Here is a 24,593-nt window from a genome sequence, read left to right on the forward strand (position 1 = left end):
GTGCATTATTTTACTCCCATATTTTTATTAAGCAAGGATAGCTATATTCCATTTCTCATAAGCATTCTCATAACTGATTTTCTAAAAATCCAATTTTGCATTTTCCATTATCTTTCTATTAAAAATATAAAAAGTATTTTATAATTATTTCTTTATTTTCATAATTAGTCTTATTTAAAGAAAAATCCTTTTTCAAACCCCTCCTTTTTAATTCTTTTGTCACTTAGTTAACTTAGGAATTAATAAAAAGTTCCTCAAGAGACACGATTCGAATTGTGCTTTATTGCATAATTTGGTTTTATTTTTTATTTAACCCAAGGCGACTAAAAAAGTTTAAATTAGTCATATTTTTTCCTCATAATACCCGAGTTGTGCTTTACTGCACTTTTGTTGGGAATCCTTCGTCAAAGGTTCCTCATATTGTAGAAATCCCAAGTTTGAGCTTTCTGCGTACTTTCGCTATGGCGAAGTTAGCTGAGCGCCACGGTGAAATAGATGGATTGAATATATTGATTGCTTCTATCATACTTTGTCGCAGCAAAAGTGTGAGAGCACCGCGGCGAACCTTTCTGAGAACAGACAAAGAAATGAAAGTAAAAAAAATATTTTATAAAAAGAAAAAAAGAGGGAAAAAAAAGAAAGAAGAAAAGATGAAAAATGAAAAAAAAATATGATAGAAAAAAAAAAGAATAAACAATGGGTATTATGAGGAATAATTGAACTCCATTGAGTGTCATCCATATTTTTACATATTCAATTACATGCGAGCATTTGGGTTCATTTTCATATCCACTATTCATATCTTCTTTCCATTATATTCATACATTTACCCATCCATTCAATTACCTTTCTAACACTAAAACCTAATAAAAGTCCTAGTGATCTTTTACACCGTTGCTACTAGTGGTAGAGAGCTTAGAACCATTACAAGCATATAATAGAGGATGGTTAAGTGGATATTGAGTGATATTACCCTCTGAGAAGTAAGAGTGAAACACTTACCCTTGAGAGGTTCCTTTGAGTATTCATTTTGGTTAGTCTTTGCATCACTTGTTTATTTCTTTTAGCATATGATGTGAGTATGGATTGGATACGAGTATGAAATTGTAATTACCAAATGTGATTCTTGATGCCTACATGACTCATTTATTCCTACCTCTTGTTTTATATTGAAATGTTTTAATTTGCCCAATAGTACAAAAGCCAAGTGTGGTAAGTTGACAAGTCTCACATTTAACCTGTATTTGCTAGTCCAAACTTATGCTTTTATAGCTTTTAATTGTGTAATTTGGGTTGAATTAGAGGTTTTGTACATCAAGGGTATAAGAGTCAATTATATACTTTTATGTGATAATTCTTGAGTTTTATTCATGTATTGGCTCTTATGTATCTTACATACCTTAAATTAGATAACTATAAACTTAATGTGAATATTGTAGGTGATCAAAGGCTAAAGAAATCAAGGAAGAAGTGATTCTGCCTCACTTAATCATGATGAAGATTAGAGTTCGCCGCGCGAACCTACTCAGCTAGAAGCTCAGAACTCACTAATCCAAATGGCGTTGTTTTGGCTTCGCCGTGGTGAAATATTGCCGTTGCCACAGTGAAAGGATCAGGATTTGCATTTAAATTCCATAACATGTGCCAGAAACCTCATTTTATTGATCTAGACTTCATTTTCTCCGTCCAAACTCTCCCAACTTCATTCCTCTTTACCTTTCTACCATTCTCCTTCATCAATCCATCATTTCTACCCCAATCCTTCCATTTTCTACTGATTATTCTCTTCTATTCATCCTCAAATCATTGCTACCATGTCTATTGGAGTTGCTGAGCTTATACTTAGGCTACTTGATTCTCATCCCTTTTTATATGCACGGCTCGGTACTAGAACTCCTCTAACAGTACACCCTAAGTTGGAAATTCTATCTTTATTGGTAATAGCACCGTTCTACTAGGTCCGGTCTCTAACAATGCATCGTAAGTTGGAAATTTCATCTTTATTAGTAATAGCAATGTATCGCTAGGTCTGACCTAATTAGTCTATGGTACTAGGACACTCTCTGCATTATCATCTAGGTTTATAAAATTCACGTCATTGGATTCCACCTCTGAATAGATATCATCTATCTCATGGAGCAATGTGTAATATCCTAGAGCAAAAGTAGAATCATCAGGGTCTTCCATTACTGGATGATAGCATGCAAGAAATGAGGGGCTAAGAAGCCTTTGGATAATAGTTTATTCAGATTGATCTCCCTTTATACAAGCCATTATTCTATTTCCTACAAATCTCATCATGTATAACTAATATAACATCCATAACATACAATCAAACATAGCACACAGAGTCAGAACCTTTACTCTGATACAAAAATGTAAGACCATCATTTTAGACACAAGTGAATCCAAAATATCCATTAGAACTGTATTGGGTGGTCTTAAGCTTAGGAAATTCAACTTTGAAAAAATTAGTTTCCCGGGTTACTATTTATCCAGTAACCCTACAAATTTGGCCAATTTCAAAAATTCATAACTAATTCTAAAAAAATCAAAATGAGATGATTTCAAGTTTTGATTGAAGCTCTTTCATTTGTCTACATAGAAAAAATAATCATTGGTTCATTTTCTTTACCATTCATGCTCCATTTAATGTGCAAAAAGTACTATTCAAACTGATAAATTTTTAATTTCCAATGTTTTTTTCCCATAACTTCACAAATCCATAACTTTTAGCTCACAACTCCAAATTTAGTGATCTATCACTCTAGTTAAAGTCTAAAATATTAAATTTAAGCCTACGATGTTTCATGGCCAAATTCAAATATTTCAATTAAAAAGTCACATAGCCAAATTCATGGTTTTCCAAGCATTTTTATCCCTTCTAATACTTCATTTTCACGTCATTAAACCATGATCATGCAATTTTATCCTTTTCCAATCACACCAACCCATAATCATGCATGACATAACTTCTTAACTTATGGAAACATAGTCCCTTCCAAGAAATCCTCTAAGTTATACAAACCACTAATATTAATCAGAAGTCAATAATTACATTACATAATCATTAACATAATATATCAAGTATTCTTTTCTTATTTCATCTTATCTTTCCTTTTCTCCCTTGATAGTCTAGCACCTAGGGTTGTTGTTGTATAAAAAAGTGAGACATAGAACAAACAAGAATAATATAAAACATGCAGGGTATGTTACGCTACATGCAACATCATTCTCATACTTTCATTCATGCCATCATTGTGCCATAGAAAGAGAGCTCATAATCATTCCATTTGATAACTCAATTATGCATAAGCCAAGGCAAATAATGCAAGAAGTTAAACATTTTATCATATAGCTAGCTTAACCACATCATGGCATAGAAACACAAAGTAAAAACCAATATAAGTTAACATTAAAATTATAAGTCCATGCTACCTTAATCCAAGTCTAGCCTTATGCCTTCCTTCCCTTGATCTTGAAGTTTCTTGGCCTTAGAACAATGGCTATCAATCATACAATAAAGACATTCTAAATCTCAACTCAAACAACATTAATGCCTTAACCTAACATAAACTCTAACCTTATCTTTGATTTTAGGGTTTTTGTTCCATCTTTCTTAACTTATCTTTCACATGCTTTTCCTACATGATTTTTTATGTTGAATCCATGTTTAAACTTTGATTTATCAAAATCTAATTCCTTCCCTTAGTCCTTAATCTGGCCGAGAAGTTCCCCCTTGAAACTCAAAAATTTTATTTTTAAGTTTAATACTTCCAAATGCATGTTCTCATTCACTTCCTAAACCTATTGAAAGCATTAAATTAACTTGAAGGAAACCCTAGCCTAATGTTTTATGCTTGATCGAGAGATATCATCGATCATGGTGGCTTGAAATTCTTTCATAATTCATGCAATAACACATGTTTCCAACAATTTTCTATCCTTTAATCCTTAAGCCATTATATAATCATTCTTATCAAATCAAATAACAATTAAGGTAACATAATTCCCTAAGGTTTCAATCCCTAAATCCCAATAAGATTAAATTCCAATCAACCACTAATCAATATAATTAAGCCCTCAATGAAAGCTTAAACGTACCTCGATTGCTTGCTTAAGCTTAGCTAACCTCTCTTGATGTTTCTATTCTTCCTTTTCTCTCTTTCTCTCTCTTAAATTCAAGAGAAAAACATTCCCCCTTTAGGTTTTTCAATATGGCCAAAATATATGTTATCGGTGGGTATTTATAGGTAAATTTTTACCCTTAGTTTGCCTTGTTTTGCCCTAGGAAACTTGAAAATTTTATATCATCTTTGTCAAGATGGAGCCAAGTGTCTAAACATGTGATAAAAACCTAATTAAAAATTACAAATCAGGCTATTCCAAATCAAGATCATGCTATGTGTCTTTTAAACCCTAAGATCATACCATTTGCCTTATAAAGTGTCTTCCTTCTAGAAAAACATGTGTTTAAAGATATATTATTTCATTACATAATTCATTCTTCTAGGCATGTCCTTCAAAAATTTGAAAAATTTCAACTATGTCCTCTGTTCATAAAATGGCGCCAAAACTGGTAGAAAATGAGGAAGAAAAATTGCTCTACCATACTTTAGGTCATTCCACTGAATAGCCACACCGAATCTGTTAAATTTTTCTTAAATCCTATCCAATCCAGTGGTTCAAAAATTTATTTCTTCATGCCAATAAATTTCTAATAAGAGGAAGTCTCCTAATTTTTCTCATATTAAAAGCCAACATATAACTCTATTCAAATTTCTCTAAAATCGACCTCCTACCAATATAACTCAACATTAAATATTTTTAAAGTTAACATCTGTACTTTCAGAGGTCATGAATAATTTTCAGTCACTAATAAATTTCAAATAATTTTTCTCATTTTTTTCTTCATTTATTAAGGCCTTTATGTATTTAAAATAATTGATATTGGCTAATTTTTCCTATTTAGCCAAAAATACCAATAATTAGAAATAATTCTTTGATAAATTATTTCCAGCTTGTTTTCACTTTTTAGGCCTCAAATACTAGTCTAAACCCTTTATTCTATTTTTCTTTATTTTCTAAGAATTTTTAGGTATTTTGGATATACTTTCTAATGCTGCACTTTCTTGACTGGATATTTCATAAACGACAGTCCGGTCTTGCTTGGTTTTACTTCAAAAGTTGTGCCATCTATGCCTCTACTACAATACCTAGCCCTCGGTCAATTCTAGGTTAAAATTAATAGGATATGACAAGGGCCAATCAATGTCAAAAATGAAATCTATACTCAAATACATATAGGGTGCAAAGCTAATCCAAAGTTTTGATAGAGACGAGGTGACAAAAGGCAATGCTCAAGAAGGACTTCAAGAGAACAAGGTTAGCCAAGGGTAATCCTACTATGGAGGACTAGAAGGAGAATCCTCTAGAGCTATGTCTACTCCACAAGAAACACACTCTAAGGATGATAAGTGGTTCTCTTAGATGGTTAAGGCATTTATGCAATGATTGAGTATATATTTGAGTCTGAAGCTAAGTCCAAGTAAGATTTACAGCCATAGAGAATAGGATGGAGCAATGGGAGGCTAAGACTTCCAATTTGACTTCTTATGTCACTAAGCTATTGAATAGAATGCGAAAGTAGCAAGCTAAGGCTAGTGGTTCAATGATTTCCAATATGGTGATGAATCCTAAATCTCTGAATGCAATCACACTAAGAAGTGGCAAGGAAATTAGTGCTAAGCAAGTGCAATTGAAGATGATAAAGAGGAGAAGAATTTGTTGATAAAGAGATAGAAGTTGAGTCTCTTTCTTCTAAAACCACTCTAGACACCTCTAAGACTAACCAAGAAACCTCCATTCAATTTGAAAGTGCTAAGAAGAAAAGGCTCTTGGAGCAATTACTTAAGCAACTATTGGTTCATGAGAAAGAGGAGTTTGAAGATATCAAGAAGGGGTCGATGGAGAAAGGATCACCTTCCAGCTCTAAAAGTGATAAGGTAAACATTACTGACTTACCTTTTCATCATTTTTATCTCATGAGTAAGAAAATTGTGGAAAAGAAAGACAATGATGAGATTTTTGAAATGTTTAGCAAACTTGATGTTAATATTCCATTACTTGATTTGATTAAGAAAATGCCCTAGAGCTTTATGATGTCTTTCAGTTACCCTATAGTCTTTTTCAACTACAACCGAGAAGAACTTGGGGTTATCAGTTTGAAAACACTTCTTCCTTATATTAGCTGCAGTTAGCATACTTGTATTGATGACCACTGGTGTGCTCATGTTAGTCATATGCATATTGATAGCTGTAAAGATGCTCATCTTGTTGTTGCTTAGTGTAACCACAGTAAGTAGGACCTTTATATCGCCTATGATATGCTTTCTTATAGCTTTAAGCACCATACTTGTAATGATTATGATAAACATATATGTATTATTGACCGTTGGTGAACTTATACCAATACTCATCATCTTTATACCATTGGGAGCTTAATAACTTTGTCGATGTTGAACATATCAAGATAGAGTACCATATTCACATGGAAATTTTCTATATGGACATCCTCTAAAACCCATATTTGCAATTAAGTAGCATGGTAAGTAAAGACAATAGCGCTAGTTGATATAAAGACTTTAGAGTTTAGGGTGTGTCTAGCTACAACTATAGAACTTTGTATTAGATGCAACAGAAGAGAGGCAAAAACCTAGCTCTAATACCAATTGATGCAGATTGGTAAGGGGAAAAGAGGGACAGGGGAGAAGAAGGGGAAAAGCTAAGTGAGATATGAAGAATGGGATAGAAGAGAACAAAGAATAGAGTGGGAAGAGGAAAGGGAAGGAGAGACAAGAGGAGAGAAAAGACTAGGAAATATCCATTCTCATTCAATCATAAAAGTTAAATACAAATGAAAAGCCTAGTCCTTTTTATAAAGCTTCTAAAAATATAAAATAAAATCCTAAATCAAAACACAATCATAATCAAAGACAATAAAGATAATTGCAAAATATAAAAAGACAATTAATGATGGATACATATCCTTATTTAGATCCCTAATGGATATTCTAGATATCTAATTAAATCATAATTATTTCATATCCTATTCTCTATCGCTAACTAACTTGGAATTTGACCTTTGTTGAATTTTATTTCAACTTGGAGTACCATATTCACATGGAAACTTTCTATATGGAGATCTCTAAAACCCATATTTGCAATTAAGTAGCACGGTAAATAGTGACGATAGTGCTAGTTGATATAAAACTTTAGAGTTTAGGGTATGTCTAGCTAACAACTATAAAACTTTGTATTAGATGCAACAGAAGAGAGGCGAAAACCTGCTCTAATGCCAATTGATGCAGGACTGGTAAAGGGAAAAGAGGGACACTAAGTTTGGAAAAACTTGGATGATTTTCAATTAGAGTATTTGGTTGAATCACCTTGTTATCAAGGTCAAATTATTTAATTAAGGTACTTTGTCAATGATAAAATCCTTAACAAAAGAATATTAAAATCAACACAAGTTGAGTAACGCGTAACTTTAAGGGAAAATTACACTCAGGTCCCACACAAGATAATTAATTCACAAAAAGTCCCTTGAAATCCCAAAATAACTCCCAAGTCCTCAGGAACCTATGTGTAATAAATTGTAATTGTGAAATTACCTATTTACTCCCATTCATTTACAACCTCAACAGTGGTTGTTGACAACCCAAGGAGAAGTGGTTAACAATCTCGGCAATACCCTTGGTATCCCACAGAGTGAGTTGTCAGGGGCACTGTCGAGATTGTTAACCACTTCTCCTCGGGTTGTCAACAGTCACTGTTGAGGTTGTAAATAAATTACTACAATAAAATTAATAGGGGTAAATAGGTAATTTCATAATTTTAATTTATTACACACAGGTCCCTCGGGACTTAAGAATCATTTTGGAATTTCTAGGACTTTTATGAATTAATTGTCTTATGTGGGACCTATGTGTAATTTTCCCTAACTTTAATGTTTAAACCTTAAACTTCCATACAGTGCTTTCTAGCCAACTTTGATATGAATTGAGCTTTACTCTGAATTCAGCCTAAAATTCGAATTCAATTTAGATTCAACCAATAATATTTGTAGCTTTCATGCTTTGTTTGGATGGGAAGAAAAGTCGAGAGAAAAAAAATGGGAAGAAAGAAAATAGAGAGAAAAGAAAACTAGAGAAAAATATTATCACCTTTTATGTTTCGATGGACAAGAGAAAAGAGAAAAAGAGAAAATGAGCAAATACCAAAACGAATAAAATACCCTTACTTATATATAAAAAATATGTTAAAATTAAATTAAATATCACAATGAAAAAATGTCACATCTTGAAAAATTTCATCTGGATATAGGGAGTTAAAAATTGGGATGATGGCTAATATAAAAAGAAAATGGAGAGATGAAACAACTTTTGATATGAAATCCTGATAAGGTTCGGGCTAGCAGTTTTGAAAATATCAATCTAGGAAGGGCAAAACGGAAAATTTCAAAAAATTTTAGAAAATTCTCAAAAAAATAGTAAAAATGTGACTTAGAGGTTTTGAAATCTCAAATGAGGCCCGAAAGGTGAAATTAGCTTGAAAATAACTTGTTACGGAATTTTCCAAAAATGAAAGTTTTTTAGAAAAATAGTAAAAAAATTAGAGAAAAATAATTATTTTAAATAGTTAAATACCTCAATAATTCTATGAAAAATGTGGATTAGTTATCTAAATATTTTTTTTAAATTTATAAAAAAAATTTCAAGTTTTGGAGGCATAGGAATTAATTTTAAAAAATTTATTCCCTGCAGTCTTATCGATAAAAGCCTATTCGGGAAAAAATTAAAATAAATATCTAGAGGTGGAGAAAAATCCTGAAAATTTTTAGATCATATTTTTATATTAAATTAAGATTTTTTTTTATTGAGAGAAATGAATTTTTGAAGATCTATAAAAATTATAAAAAGTTACAAGTGAATAGTAACTGATAAAACTTTAAGATGGTTTTGGATTGTGATCTGATTTGTGAGTCATCTTTTTTGGACATCCAAAACCCTTATTGGGCCCCACATTGGGCCAGGAGAAGGCCCAATTTTGTGCAAGATTTGGTCCCTCAATTAAATTGAAATTAAATCCAATTTTCACACAAACATCTTGGAATATTCTAGGGCTTGTACACATGGCATGATCTGGATATTTTCAACACTTGATGGCAGCCAAGTGCCCCTCTTAGGTAGCACATTTTCATGCCAAATGGAGGGGGAAGGGGCAGATTATTTTGCCTATAAATCTCCCCTCTAAAATACCCTAAAATAGGTAGAAAATTAGCAAAACAAGGGGAGGTCTGCCAAAACATTTTCTTGAGCTCCAAAACTGAACTTGATAAATACATTTGGACAAGAAATCATCAAGTTTTAGTCAAGAATTCACCAAGGTATGTCTATGCTTAATATTAAAGCTTGTTTTGGTTAGGTATTTGAATTAAAATTCAAGGGGAAAATGCTATCACATTTTGGCCAACATGCTTGTATATCAGGGAAGGATAGAAACCTTAAATATGAAGTGGAATAAGCATGTTTAAGTGGTGTTTGATTGATTTTTGGAAGAAAACCAACTTAAGGTTCAATATGTATCAATTCAGCCAAGGGGAATTTTTGGTGTAGGAGTTTGTTTTGATATGTTTTGATGATTCCAATGAATTTAAAATATGTTTTTGTGTAGGGAAACACTAAAGGGAAGTGTTTAAAATCATTGGAATCAAAAATAAAATTTTTGAAACATATATATCCCAATTCGACTAAAACAGAATGAGAGCGAAGGAATTTGATTTTCATAAATCTGATTAGATATTTGAATTCTACATAAAAAATTATATAGGAATGAGTCAAGAGGTTATTGAAATCAAAGGAGAAATAATTATGTTAAAAATTAAAAAAAGGGGGAAATTAAGTAAGTTTAAGGTCAAGTTTTGTGTTCAAGCTTGAAGATTGTTAATGTGGCTTGCAATTACACTTGAATTGATAGGTTTTGTGGAGGAAAATCAAGGAGAGCATAATTCCCTTAAGGAGGCTAAATTATACCAAGGGTTAAGAGGTAGCATTGAATCTATAATTTGATTGTTTTTCTTGCTTGCTTAATGTATTCATGTTGGTTATTTTGTGTTGATTGAATTATGCTATGGAATGATTGATTTATGGTGCTTGATGTGCTTTAGCCAATTGCATAATGGTATATTAAGATAATTATGTGATGGTTTTAATGAATAGCATAACGCATGATATGTGATTTGAATATGTTTTAAGGTGTTTTGGCATGATGTATTATGCATCGCTTGATTAACATGATAATTATAAATCATTGCTATGAGACTTCTATGTAATCTCATTCCCTCCTATGTTAAATTATGTATCAAATAGGGAGTAGATCAAGCATGGACAAGGGCAAAGAAATAGTGTTGGGCTAAGGAGCTTATGTGGCCTTTATGAACATGTATTAATATTATGTTGTAATTTTGGAGGATTTTATTATAATGTTGTAATGACTCTTGAATGATGTTGACTTAAACCTATGTCTATATCGTGTGCATTGTGGTGCATGAATAATGATCTTGATATGGCCAAATGGTTTGGCAAGGAAAAGAAGAAAGAAAGTTTAAGAAATCTTGATTTAGGGGATAAAAATACTGTAAACAAAGGCCATTTTGTGATACATAAAATAATAAGCAAATGATTGAATTTGGACCTAAGATTTTACAAACTTATAGATCTCATTTTTAGCTTTAAAGCAAGTGGTAGATCACCAAAATTGGAATTTTGTACTAAGAGTTACGCCCTTCCAAAGTTGGGCTAAAATACTAAAAAATTAAAAATTGACCATATAAATAGTACAATTTGATGAATTTTCTAGCTCTGTTTTGGATAGATATGATGCCAATCAATATTTTTTCCTTAAAGAACTCATGGCAAGCTTCAAATAGAAATTAGAACCACCCCATTTTAATTTTTTTAATAATAATTAGTTATACATTTTCAAAGTTTGCCAAAATTTCAGTGATGGATGAATAATAACCCAAGACAAATTTTTAAAATATAGGAGTTTTTCACCTTTAAGTCTTGGGAAATGATTTCAAATGATTCCAATTATTATATAATGAGGTAATAAAAGAAATGTGACAAAAAACACTCAAAATAACGTTATTACAATCAAAATAATTTACAATTAAATTACTTAGCAAAAATATATTTGGAAAACTTAATTTTAGGGGGTCCCTATATTTTCATCTAGTATTGAATTAGGTTCTTAGGCTTTTTTTCTTTATTAGGTTCTTTTAGTTTATACAGTTATGCCAGTTAGTCCTTCTGTTGAATCTGAATTAATGGTGTTAGAAATTCTATTAAAATATGTTGATGTGGCAAAGAGTTGGACTGGTTTAATAACTTGGACTCTTACCCAGTATTTATGGAGAAAAAAATTTAGCCACGGTCGAAGAGAAATTTTTTTTTTTTTTTACTTAAACCCTAAAAAATATCATGTTCTTCTTCCCTCATAGCCACCATTGGAGGTCTTAAGGATATGTGATGCATAGCTTTTGCCTTTTGGTGCAAATTTGAACCACATCTCTAAATCTGACCACTATTTTGCCATATCTGAGACACACTGCTAGGTTTAAATCACAGCATCTCGAACTAGACGTAGAACTAAAGGAAGAATAAGAGGAATCAAAAGAAATAAACCTAAACCATGCCTAATCTGAACCATTTGTGAAACATCTTTCCTGTAACCTCTCAAAGTACGCATTTGGAAGCGTAACAGTTCAAGTGATCCGTGTGAAATAAGCCCGTAGATTGAAAATTTACAATTGGTTCTCAGGTTACTGTTCACTAGTTAAATTTCAGATTTTTAGTCCAATTACAAAAATCATATGGAGGTGTTCTAAATTTCTACTTGAAGCTCTTTTAATGCTCTTTAAGAAAAAAATATCAAAATTGACTTATTCCTTACCAATTTGTATAGTTTAATCCGTAAACATTACTGTGCATTAGTAAATTCTGAAACTTTCAGATTTCCTGCCTCAACTTTGAGAATTTATATCTTCTTGTGTACACATCCAATTGAGGTAACCTACCTCTCATTTTAAAGCTTGGGATGTGTACCATATTCTTGCCAAAACTCATGGCTTAATTGATTCATTTGATAGGTCAAATTAGAGCTGGAAGCTGTCTGTTAGAGGATATACGTTTTATCCCTTATACAATTCTTACTTCAATTCTTTTAAGAATCCAAGCATGCATAATTTAGTCTCATGCATTCTCATTACATCCCATACTCATTCTTACATGCCGCCAATGTCATATACAACTAAATTACATAAATTGGCATATTCCATTATTATTACATAACTAAAGAATTTAAGTATCACATAGTAATACCAACAATTCTCCACTTCTTTGCATCAATCTCTTGGCTTCTCTTCACGCAACTATTGCCCATTATGCTTGACCTAAATGGCTGGTTAAGGGAGGGGTGAGACTCATGGGAATCTCAGTCGCAAACATTACCGCATATATGTACAAGATGAATACTAATGTATAGTATGTAATTTTTCATAGACTTAAGTTAACTAGTAACATGCCATCATGCTTTATGCTTGGTATAAAAATACATGACCCTGAAAACATATTAAGCATAGAATTTCCAGCAACAATCATCATGTCACAACATCATATAGTCAACATATACAAACCAACACATAAGCATACCACATCAAGCACAGGGGTAAATTCACTATCTTGCACCATAAGTTTTCTCTTGTCCTTCAACTTGCTTCCTAAGCTTCCCAACCATCTAGCTTTTAGTTGACCACCTCCAAACCTTCTCTTAGATGTCTCAAGGTCCTGATCATAGCCACGAGGGTCACATTACTCACTAGGACCAAGAACTTCACAATGTGGAAGACTTATGTCCTTAAATTTAATCTCTTTTCCTTAATTTATAATTTAGTGTTGTAGCTTTGTAAAATTTGTTCCCTTAGGCCAATCCTACACAATTTTGTCTGAGAAATCTAAATGTGAGCTTAGATTCATTAAAATCCACCTCCTTCCCCTGGTTCTAGACCAAAACTGAAATATGTCACCTAAATTTTAGCTTTGATTTCAATGCTTCCGACTTCATTCTTTCATCTTGCTCCTACACAATTTTCCATTATAAATCCATTGGAACAATCAACAAAATCACATCCTAACCACAAGAATGGGTCAAGCCACGACATCCGCTTTGGTTTCAAAGTCATGAAATTCAATTAATACAAAGCTAGAGCTACTTGAATCCTCCATACTATCCCTTAAACATAGATCTAACATCAATTTCATCTTTTCCTAATTTTATAAAGTTTTTGCAACATGTCCTCTTTAGGGTTTCAAGCTCCTAAAAAGCATCAAAATTCATAACCAACTTAACAATAACAATGGTAGTGAAAACCACATCAAAAACTATGAACATACCTTGTTTTAGAGCCTGAACTTGCATAGGATCACTTGCTCTTTCTCTTCCCTTCTTCTTTCTCTCTTTAAAATTCATTTTGCAAGAGTTTCTCCATGGTTTCTATACACCTAGGATGATGTGAGGGGAGGGGAGGGATATATATAGAAAACAAGATTGAATCTTGGCCCTTGATCTTGTAAATAGGTGGCTCAATCTTGACCGTTCATTTCCCTTCTTTGTCTCTTGGTAACAGCTGTCCTCATGACATTATGCTTACTTCATCTTACTTACATCATGCTTATATCATCAAGTCACATGTCCTTAATCTAACCGTACACGTGTCTTGCATCTAACCGTACACATATCTTGCATCTAACCGTACACATGTCTCTTTTATCTAACCTTACACTTGTCTCTTTGATGTCCCTTCATCATTTTGGCATTAAAATAAGGAAAAAAATTAATAACAAATTCGTGCAAAATGAAGTCCCTAAACATTTCTCCACCTATCTTGCTATTCGGCACCATATTGAGTGCTTTTTTAGGTCCTAACTTTTTCGGTACTACTAGGACATCTTCTGACACTCTTTTCTCGTCTCAAATAAATCCACATGGCATTATATAACATGTGTAAAGAGGAAGTGATGCTCTCTCCTTATTCTTCTATTAAAATAATTAATAATATTTATTTCAGAATGAACTTAACCAAATTCTTTCTACCAATCCATAACTTCAAGAATCTGTCTCTGGGTACCAATATTGTTTATTCATCACAGGAAATTTTTCTAATTTTTCTTAAGTCAAAAGTCAACCTCTAGATTGTTGACTTTGACTTTTTTTTAATAATGTATAAATAGACTTTAAATTCTATTAAAGCTAACCTCTTCGCTTTCTAGGGACAGAATTATTTTTAAAACTTGTAATAATTTCTCAAGTATTTTTTTCCACTTTTGTCCAATTATCTGAGACCTCTCTGTATTTTAAATAATTCAATTTTTACTAATATTCAAAATTAGCCAAAACCCTAGAAATTCCACAATTCCTTCTGGGGGTATTTTCATTATCTTTAACTTTATATGGGCCTCTAGACCTCATTCTAAATTTTTTGGAATTTTTTTAAAGTATTTATGCCTACTTTTCATCACTACCCTTTTTGGACCTGAAACTTTCCAAATTTGTATTTTAAGTCTTTACTAAGGTTTAACCTCAAGAATCATCTTACTAAGATTCTTAGCATAACCTTTGGCCCTTAATTACTTTAACTCCTTATATTGGGTCCTTGAACTTCACACACAGGCCTTAACACTCCATTTCCTATTTTTCAATATTTTTCTAGAATTTTTGGCGTAATTGCCACTTTTGCCCTTACAGCCCAAAACTTTACAAAATTATGATTTGTCCCTGGTTTGGCTTAACCATGTAATTCACCTTATTGAGGCTTCCAGCATAACTTTTGGCCTATATTCATTTCTATTTCTCATTCTTGGGCCTTAAGACTTCATTTGAGTCTCTAACTTTCTCTTTTCTCAGTCCTAAAAAATTTCCTTTTGTGATTTAGTCCATGTGAATCCCTTTGTCCTTCCAGGGAACCTCTAAGACCGCTGCTAAAAAAAGTCTGGTAGCCTGCTCATTTGAGACTAATTCTGGTACTTTTAGACCCAAAATTGGGGATGTGACAATTTGGAACCATTATGCTATTGCAAGTGAGCTCGCAAAAGAAATACGAGGGAGTGAGAGAGAAAGGGAGGGAGGGAGAGGTAATGGTGGTGTGAGCTTATAGATAAAGCCGAGAAAATGGGGGAGCCCGTCAGACCGCTTGTTTAGGCTTGAAAATTGTAGGGACAAGGCTTAGTCCATGTAAATCCCTCTGTCCTTCCAGGGAAGCTCTAAGACTGCTGTTAAAAAAAGTCTGGTAGCCTACCCATTTGAGGCTAATTCTGGTACTTTTAGACCCAAAATTGGGGATGTGACAATTTGGAACCATTATGCTATTGCAAGTGAGCTCGCAAAAGAAAGACGGGGGAGTGAGAGAGAAAGGGAGGGAGGGAGAGGTAATGGTGGTGTGAGCTTATAGATAAAGCCGAGAAAATGGGAGAGCCCATCGGACTGCCTATTTAGGCTTGAAAATAGTGGGGACAAGGCTTAGAATTTTTCCCTTCAAATGAGAAATAAGTTTAAAAAGATTAGCCCTGTAAAGCCAAGGGCATAAGCAAGCAAGCTCGTTTAGGCCTTTTTATAATTTTTTTGATTTTTTTAAATTTTTTGGTGATATTTCGAATATTTAGTTATTATTATCACTTTAAAATTAAATTTTATAGAATAGTTTGATTTATTTGGTTTTAAATAATAATTTGTCTAGTTAAATTTTTAAAAATAGGTTAATTTGGACTTTAATAATGATTCTATTTATGTTATATGTGTTAATATTTTTAAACTATATATATTTGATAAAAGAGTATTTTTATAATTATATAACTTGTAATTCTGCATTTTGAACTAGAAATTTATAATTTTTAATAACAATACTTGTCAAAATAAAGTAAAATAATAGCTAGACTATAAAATTGAAAAGCAAAATTAAGGAAGAAAAACTTATTTTGGTACGAAAGAAGAGCATACTCATGAAAAAGATAAATTAATTATAGTAATGATGAAATTTCAAAAAATTAATAATAATGCTTGTCTATTAAACATTTGTATTATTGATGAAACTTTTGGATGTTGTCTTCTTGTCGATGGATGTTTTAGATTTTTTGGATGTTGATAAATATTTATATATGATGATACTTTATATTTGGAACTTAATTTTATTCATATTTATATCTTTAAATAATAATTTTATTGATTTATTTTCATTCTTTTGATAAAAAATATGAGAAATATGAAAAATAATTTTTTTTCCCTTTAAACAAGCCAAAAGCCCGCAGGCCGACACTAAACCCGTCAACTTAAGAGCCGAGCCTAACAAATTGAGATATTTTTAAAACTAGAATTCACTTCCCAGCACGATGCACGGAAAGATGGTTAATCTAAATTTCTTTTATTTTAATTTTATTTAAGAAATTAATTTATCGGCTTCAAGCCAAAAAAAATTATTTTAGGCTAAAAACATTTCATTAATTCATTTCAACAAGAAATTAATCTCTTCTTACATGCTTTGTCTTACATAACATTGATTATCTTCATTTGATTGATTTAGTATATTATTTTTAACCTTCACCATCACAAATCCCCTATTTATTTGTTCACTATGAACTATCAAAAATACTAATTTTAAGACAGCATTTAAGGCGATATTTCCATCCCCATAACAAATATGATTCAAATTTCAAATCTTGCAAAAATAATCACAGAGATCTATATTTTCAAAATAAAAATAGATATCAATAATCAAAAAATTGCAAAAAAAAAAAAATCTTTGTCGAAGTATATATCACATATAATCAATCAACACAAAGTTGAAGAAATGATATATATATATATATATATATATATAAACTTTAGTGATTTACTAAAAATGCAGATAACCTTTTTCAGCCCACATTAAATCCCACACAACCTCATCTTGCCATCATAATTCTTTCCCTTAAAGGTTTCAAATTTCCACCAAAAAGAGTTTTTTAAGACGACTTAACATAACAATTTGACTTCAACATTTAAATTCCTTGATTTTAATTCATCAAATATCAAACTTTACAATATTAAAAACAATATACAACACTTAACCCAGGCGTGCATCCAAAAATTATTTAAAATTAAAGAGACAAAATATTAAACTTTAATTAATGACAGCAAAGAATACTTTCTACATATTACCAAGTCTAAGATTTTCATACGCCACTAACATTGCGATTGTTGATCACAAAAAAAAAAAAAAAAGATCACTCAATTTCTTCCTCACTTGATCTCATGCATTTCACCAGAGATTTCCCAACCCATGGTCACAATATCCTTTAACACACAACAATAAATATAGGCAAAGAGGCTAAGGAAAAGAACAGAAGTGGACACCATCAGGAAATGCAAGGGGAGCCAGTTATGGGAGAATAACGGAAGTAAGATCAATGTCCTTAAGACATGGCGGAAACTGAGATGTTAAATTTGACAAAGGAAAAGGAGGACTTGAATTGCAGTCTGCAAGTATGCAAAAGAGAAAAGCCAGGAAGCTGTTGACACAGTGAACTGAGGTAATAGCAAAATGAGCGGGGATGGGATAACTAAAAAATTTTGGGAAAAAATAATCTCCTCTAAATCTAAACACTAATATTTATCCTTCTAGCCAGGTTTAAGGGAATAGTAAAATGAATATAATATCCTACCTGTCAAAGAGATGAATTAATCAAGTGGAACTAAGCTAGCATATCTATGAAATATCTAGAATCTATATGGAGAACAAAAGAGATGCATGGTGAACCTCTTTGCAAATAAATTTGGCCATTCCAGCTCCCATCCTTTTGGTAATATCCTCAATTGCTTCTTGATAGCTGCAGAGGTAACTTACCTTCGTCTAGTCATTTACTAAAAGAATGCACACCCACAATTCTATCTCATCACGCACATATGCATAAGCTAAGTTAATCCAGGCACTGCATCAACAGTAACTTCTGAGGAACCCCTGCCATGTCATGAAATATTTTTTAAGAAACAAAATAGGATAACAAATAAGATAACTTTGCAAACAGAGTCAAAATCAACAATTTTGTTTTTTACCAGCTGCCACTTCAGAAAGCAATTCATAGGGAAAGTAGAGAATTCTTAGGTGCGAGAAAACAAATGTAAAAACATCTATAATATGGTTGGTAAATAATGATAGTTCACATGGACAAACAACTCAAAGAGCCAAACTTAAAATCTGACTGCTGTGCTGTATAGAGTAAACATAATTTTTTAGGGGAAAAATTAAGAGAGGTAAAAACAGAATATCAAATATGTTGATTCATGAATTCACTCACACATGAAACAGGCAATATGCATTTGAATACGTGGCCATGGCAATAAAAAAAGAGAAGGCGTTAAATTGGATATAAGGCTAGTGGTGATGATATTGATTAAATCAAGGATGGAAATAACCAAGGGCCATGAACAAATTTTGCTATAATATCTAGCACACTCCCTCAGACAAAAGCATTTAAAGCTTGAAATGTGGACAAAACACAAACCAACCATGCCTTGGGGTTGCAAATAAATTGTAATTAAGAGAATTGGAGATAGACGGTATTCAACTTTTGACTACTGGATCTTAGATGTGCTTTGGTATCTTGTCAAGGACAGGTTCAACTTAAAAAGTAGGGCTATTAATTAGCGCTATATTCTTATTCCCATCATATAAAAGAAAAAAAGGAAAGAATAGAAGCAACTGGCTGAACTAAGTTTGCAAAAGTCTGTTTACCATAATTGAAGCTCAAAGAAGCATATAATACTTCATAAGAAAAACTTATGCAATATACCATGGTCAAATGTTTCAGCTTCAATTAGTAGAAAAGGATTCAATAAATAGAAAAGGACACGGAATATCACAATCAGACGCATTGTGATGAGCACATCTAAAGTTTTAGCTCTAGTGCAATATTTACACGAACGACAGGAGTCAAATGGTCACTTGGATTCCAATATAAGATCACGAATAAATGAAAATGAAATCTGAAAGGGAAAAAAATAAGTACTCACGATGTCGCTATTATCTCTTTAAATTATCACAGGACACCCTCCTTAGTCTCCAGTGGCCAGATAATCACTATGCTTCTAGAAATGAATCATTGCTACGACATCGTCTAAGAGAAAGCCCCAACAGTCAGCAGAACAAAAACCAAGTGTATGCTCTGCAGATATGGAAAAGAAAAAATATATAAGTTTCTTTTGAAAAAAGGGCAGCGCTAGCCAAGTATCATGCCACACACAAGGGAAAAGGAAGAAGCTTGAACATTACTAAACATTTCAGTAGAAGAAAGGAGAATATTCGAACATACCGACACATATAGAGTAGAAGACAAGAGGTAGGAACAATGAAATGAGGAGTTGACCAATAAACTCGCGCTTTCGCATCGATGACGAGAAAAGGAAGAATATTTGTGAAGTTTTTCGCCCCTGACACTCCCTTCCAATCGCCGCGACCTGCAAAAAAAAGGAGGCTATGAAAATGAAAAAGACTGATTCATCGTCGAAGACGAAGGCCACTGAAAAAGATGAATGAACCGATGACGGAGAGCCGGGGGCAGAAGAAGAAGCTTTTACTGTGATGACGAGAAAAGGAAGAATGTTTGTGCAAGTTCTTCCTTTCATCACTCCCTTCCCGTCGCCGCAACTTGTAAATAAAGGAGGCTGTGAAGATGAAGAAGATTGATTCATCACCGAAGAGGAGGGACATTGAAGAAGATGAAGGAACCCATGACAAAGAGTCGGGGTGGAAGAAGAGATTTTTACAGTGAAGGCTGAGAAACGGGATAAAGGATAAGGGACTTTAAGGGTGTTTGGATGAAACCAAACTATGGTTTGGAGAATAGATTCCGAACAGAATAGATTTTGTGAAGAAGTGATTCTGAGAAGTGAGAGTGTTTGGATAGTTATTACAACAAGTACTTTTTACACGTAGAAATTACCAAAAAGGATATAAGTTAATATGATAATTATATAAAGAATAGATTTTATAATATATTTTGATTTGAAGAAATAAAATTGTTAATGAAATAATTTTTACTAACATAAGTAATAATATATAAGATAATATAATTAATAAATAATTAATATGTGTATATATATTTATAAAACATAATATTAAATGTTTATAGAAAAATGAATCTTTTTTGCTAACAGAAAAATATTAATTTTCTTTAAAGATTTTAAATATGAAATCCCATAATATTTTTTCACAACTAGTTTTTGTAATAACATACTACCTCTGATGTTTAATATAATTAATTAATTAATTGTCACCACATGTATATATATATTCATGAAATATAAGAGTAAAAATATTTTTGGAGAAGGTGAATTATATTGTTGTAAACAGAAAATTATGTATTTTCATGAAGATTATAAACAAGAAATAGGATGATATTGTTTGATAAAATTGAATAAACATGCCTTAAAACAATTTGTTAATTATTAAAGTAAGTACTAATTGGTGTGAGAATATAAGGTATAATATTAATAAAAGGAATATAAATAAAGAAGTGTCATAATAATTAAGATGATACATCGATACAGAGCATTTGTAATAGGTTTTCTTGTAACTACATATTACAATCTATGATAAAAGGAAATAAATAAATTTAGTTTGATCTGTTGCACTGACAACGTAGGAAACATGTGTCCTATCAATTGCTCTAATAGCATGTTTAAAAAAAGGCCAGTATTTACCAAACCGAATTTTTGTATGAACATGCCGAAATGTTGGATCCTTCGATTTGATATTAGACATGTCAAGTCGACAGCATGCCATTAAGACATTATGAAAATGTCTACTAATTGTCTCCCCTGAATGTTGAAATCTTTCTTGTTGCATTCTGCTACTTAGTGGATGATATGTAAAAACATTGCAACGGATTCATGTATCCCTATATGTTTAGTTTCTTTTAGACCATGCTGTTGCAATTGTTCTACCAGACTTAAGAACACACCTTGTTCCATCTTAAATATGTTATAACAATGACTGGGATTGCCATCTAAAATGTCCCTTACCCATAAGCTGCCTGTATAAGCACTTGTATACCGAAGCTCTTTACACAAGTTCAAAGTAGCGTATGCACTGACCAATGTTGCAACTTTGTTAACCTTTTTTTTTTCATCCCTTAGCATGCTCTTCAACAAGTTTAATTTCAGCATCCATATTCGTTTTATCATGTGCACATACACATAAAGTTTAGAATCCTTACATAGAAATTACGAAACATTTATAAAAGTTACAGAGTTGTCTGATTCATACAACAATCCACTAGTCATATAAAACGATACACATAAGGAACTATCTAATATAATAAACAAGTCATAAATCCCTAGTGTAATGCTCCAAAATGGGGAGAAGTTGTTCCTTTTGATCCTTCAGAGCTACATACATTTCCTGTGCCTCTGGCCGTTCCATGAGGAGTTATGGGCACCGTCTAAAGAAATCAGGATCACTAACAACTTTAGGAATTGTTTTGAGGTGAGACAGGACTCCCCTAATTGAAATCTCATAAGCACGCACTTCTTCTTCCAACCTTCTAGCTTCTACTCGTGAAATGACCTCATTTCTATGCTCAGCCTCAGAAATATTTGTTTCAGCAATCTTGCTAAGTGCATCCGCTATTTTCATAGAGGGAGATGTGCGTTTCTTGATGACTTCACTCTTCCTTCTGACCCCTAGTGAGCTACTAGGTCGACTCCCACCTCTGCTTGTACCCCAACCATTGTTATCCTGCCTCAATTCAGTGTTGCCCCCACTACCTCCACTATTGTCATTGAAGTTTACTGAGTTAAATTCCCTAATTATACCAGTTGGCGCACCTAAAATTTCATCACTATCTCCGGACCCTTCTTCCAAATCTTCATTGGGTGTTCCTTCACTTGGAAGTGTCATGGAAGAAGGTGCCCATGTTTGTGGTTCAGTTGCAGCCACACTCCCGAACAATTGAGTTAATTGATCCCTAAAGTGAAGTCCTCTTTCTTTGAGTTTTTCGTAGTTTGGAACTTCCTGTACATTTGATACTAATAATATCATAAAATATTCAAAACACAGTAAATATACCAAAAAAATTAACAGGCAAAGAAAATGTAAGATCAAAAGGTTCAATAATTACCATTATTTTCTTCTCCCACCAATCATCAGTTGCACTGACAGTATTCCTTTCAGTATCCCATCCCAAACCTGTCTCATGAAGCAGCCTATCCTATGTCTGCCACTCCTTTCGCAGGGAATCATATTTGTTCTTAAATTGAGGTTTTGCGTACACTCTTTTAGTTTTGGTAGTAAACTTATCACCAAGAATATCTCAAGCTTTCTTTGTTAAGCTTGTACCTTTTCTTTCTCCTTGTTGCACAAGTTCAATGCACAGGTTAATAAACACTTTTGTAGTTCTTAGATCCCAGGAAGCTTTCACCGTATCCTTACCCATTATGCTATAGCACAATTACAGCTCTTTAGTCATCACAAGTTAATCAACCCAAAATTATATGAAATAACGAAAATCATATTGTTTACTATAATAGGTGAAAAAGTTGACCACATCTTAAATCTCAATTCCTTTCTACCAAACCAAGCGCGACAAAAATTAACAAACACAAGAAAATTCTAATTTTAAATGGCCGGAAAAAATACACCCCCTCCTATTCTAAACTTCATTATCTATTTTGCTTCAAAATACTAACTTTTAAAACATCAAAACTAACTAAATAATTATATATACTTTTCCTTTTTCTTAACTGTTGTAGAAAGACAATTGGAAGACAAAATAATAAGAAAAACCATATTTGAACCATCATGCACCATAAATCATATTGTACTTAACCTTTGAAATAATTGTGTATTACGAATACATTTGAAAAAAAATTCGTTCATGTGCGTAATTAATACAAATGTTCATGATGAACGCAATAATATTATAAAGCATATAATTGTTTTAAAGAAATAACATGTTGCACAAGCCTTTCATAATATTTTTTAAAATTATATTCTTATCGGATTTGTCAACCGAAAATAGAAAAAACTAGCAACATAAACCTTTGACCAAAATACAAATCACTTCCTTCAATATATACATGGATTTGAGTTGTGATTCCATTTCTCCTCACTCTCAAAAGTTGGCCATAAATCTATCAAAGTCCTTAATACAATAGTACAGGACAACGCATTTCTTATCTCATCCCAAATCAGATCAACTCTTGACAAATAATGTTAATTAATTTAACTAATCATAAACTTGAAGTACTATCCAAGAAACAAAAAAAAAAGTCCCAATACACAGTTCGACTTCACAGGCTTCTTCTCTGGGGGGAATCTAGACAAAAAAAAGGAATCCCACGCCAAGCAACAAGAGGAAAAAGAACTTGCATTGAATTTATATAAGTAGAATTCAATTCGCAAGCTTTCTCGTCTCCAAAACAATATCACCAGATACATCCCTTGCCTCCAGAACCAGATCTTGTTTCATAAAATCAGGCTACTATGAAACCAAAGCAAGCAATAATGATCTCATTCCTTCGAACAACATGCCGGTCAGTTTTGGAAAAAGCTAGTTGAACAAATTCAAAAACAAAAGTGGGAGGAAGTTTGCAAAACAAACAGATCCACAACCAGGAAACCGAGCTACAATTCGAAGAGGATAGTAGAACACTACAGCCAAATCATTCCAAATCAACATATGACAGTGAAAATACTAAAGCCAAAACAAATTTTCAACAACGCCACATTTCTAAAAAAACAGCCAACGCATTCATCACTAATGACTCAATGCTGCAATGAAGATATGAAGAGGAGGGAGTGAGCCACAACCACAAGCAGGGAGCTACAATTCAGATGATAGATTGATGATGGTTGTGAATGGAGAAAATGCATGAGTGAACAAAATTTTTAATATCACAAGAGAGAGCTAACCTAAGTGCAAGATCTGACCAACCGAACTAGACACAGCGACCTGACCGGACGAACTGAACAACGAAGATTGGAAATCGAGGATGGATGGATCGGATGACCCAACGCTTGATATAGTTTTGGCGAGCCGAGAAACACACAACCAGCCCCTATTTTCGCGAGCCTAGGATGATCTCATCAGTGTAGAAATTCAGAGCAGCAACGACGAAGGAAGGGCGAAGAGCCGAGCTGAGTAAATTTTTGATGAAAAAAGGATGAAGAGGCAAGCTGATGAAGAAAGGGTGAAGAGTCGAGCTGAATTGCAGATTTGAGCTGGGTGAAGAGAGAATAATCACTCCAAAGTGTCGGCCAGCGAAGCGAAGGAAGAAGGGTATTTTTGGTCAATGACTGTTGCCTTCAATTATCACCCGACTTGTTGCAAATTTTTCTATGCAAAAGTGACTATTTTCTGCTTCTAATAAAACCATGGTTTCTCCTGGACCACGGTTTGAAAATTTTGCCTACCTGTTTGGATGACATTTTGTGCAAATGGTTT

The 24,593-nt window shown here is 32.8% G+C and overlaps 1 protein-coding gene across 5 annotated transcripts; it reads right to left on the reverse strand.

Moving 5' to 3' along the window:
• Positions 1-198: 198 nt before the first annotated feature.
• On the reverse strand, positions 199-19,872 carry LOC114712829 (uncharacterized). 5 transcript variants are annotated; one of them, XM_028897381.1, is made up of 3 exons: positions 19,726-19,872; positions 19,527-19,605; positions 199-569 (listed from the first exon to the last, which is right to left on the reverse strand). In XM_028897381.1, the coding sequence occupies exons 1-3, from the start codon at positions 19,856-19,858 to the stop codon at positions 416-418; spliced, it is 366 nt and encodes a 121-aa protein (XP_028753214.1). In that variant the 5' UTR covers positions 19,859-19,872; the 3' UTR covers positions 199-415. The 5 variants fall into 5 exon arrangements, 4 of the variants coding, with proteins under 4 accessions (XP_028753214.1, XP_028753217.1, XP_028753216.1 ...); XM_028897384.1 differs by having other exon boundaries at positions 19,515-19,605; XR_003737284.1 differs by lacking the exon at positions 199-569 and adding an exon at positions 12,341-12,522 and having other exon boundaries at positions 19,461-19,605.
• Between the last annotated feature and the right edge of the window lie 4,721 nt (positions 19,873-24,593).

Source organism: Neltuma alba, unplaced genomic scaffold (genome assembly GCF_004799145.2).
Source record: "Neltuma alba isolate B1F8T4 unplaced genomic scaffold, ASM479914v2 tig00011396_pilon, whole genome shotgun sequence".
Lineage (NCBI taxonomy): Eukaryota > Viridiplantae > Streptophyta > Magnoliopsida > Fabales > Fabaceae > Neltuma > Neltuma alba.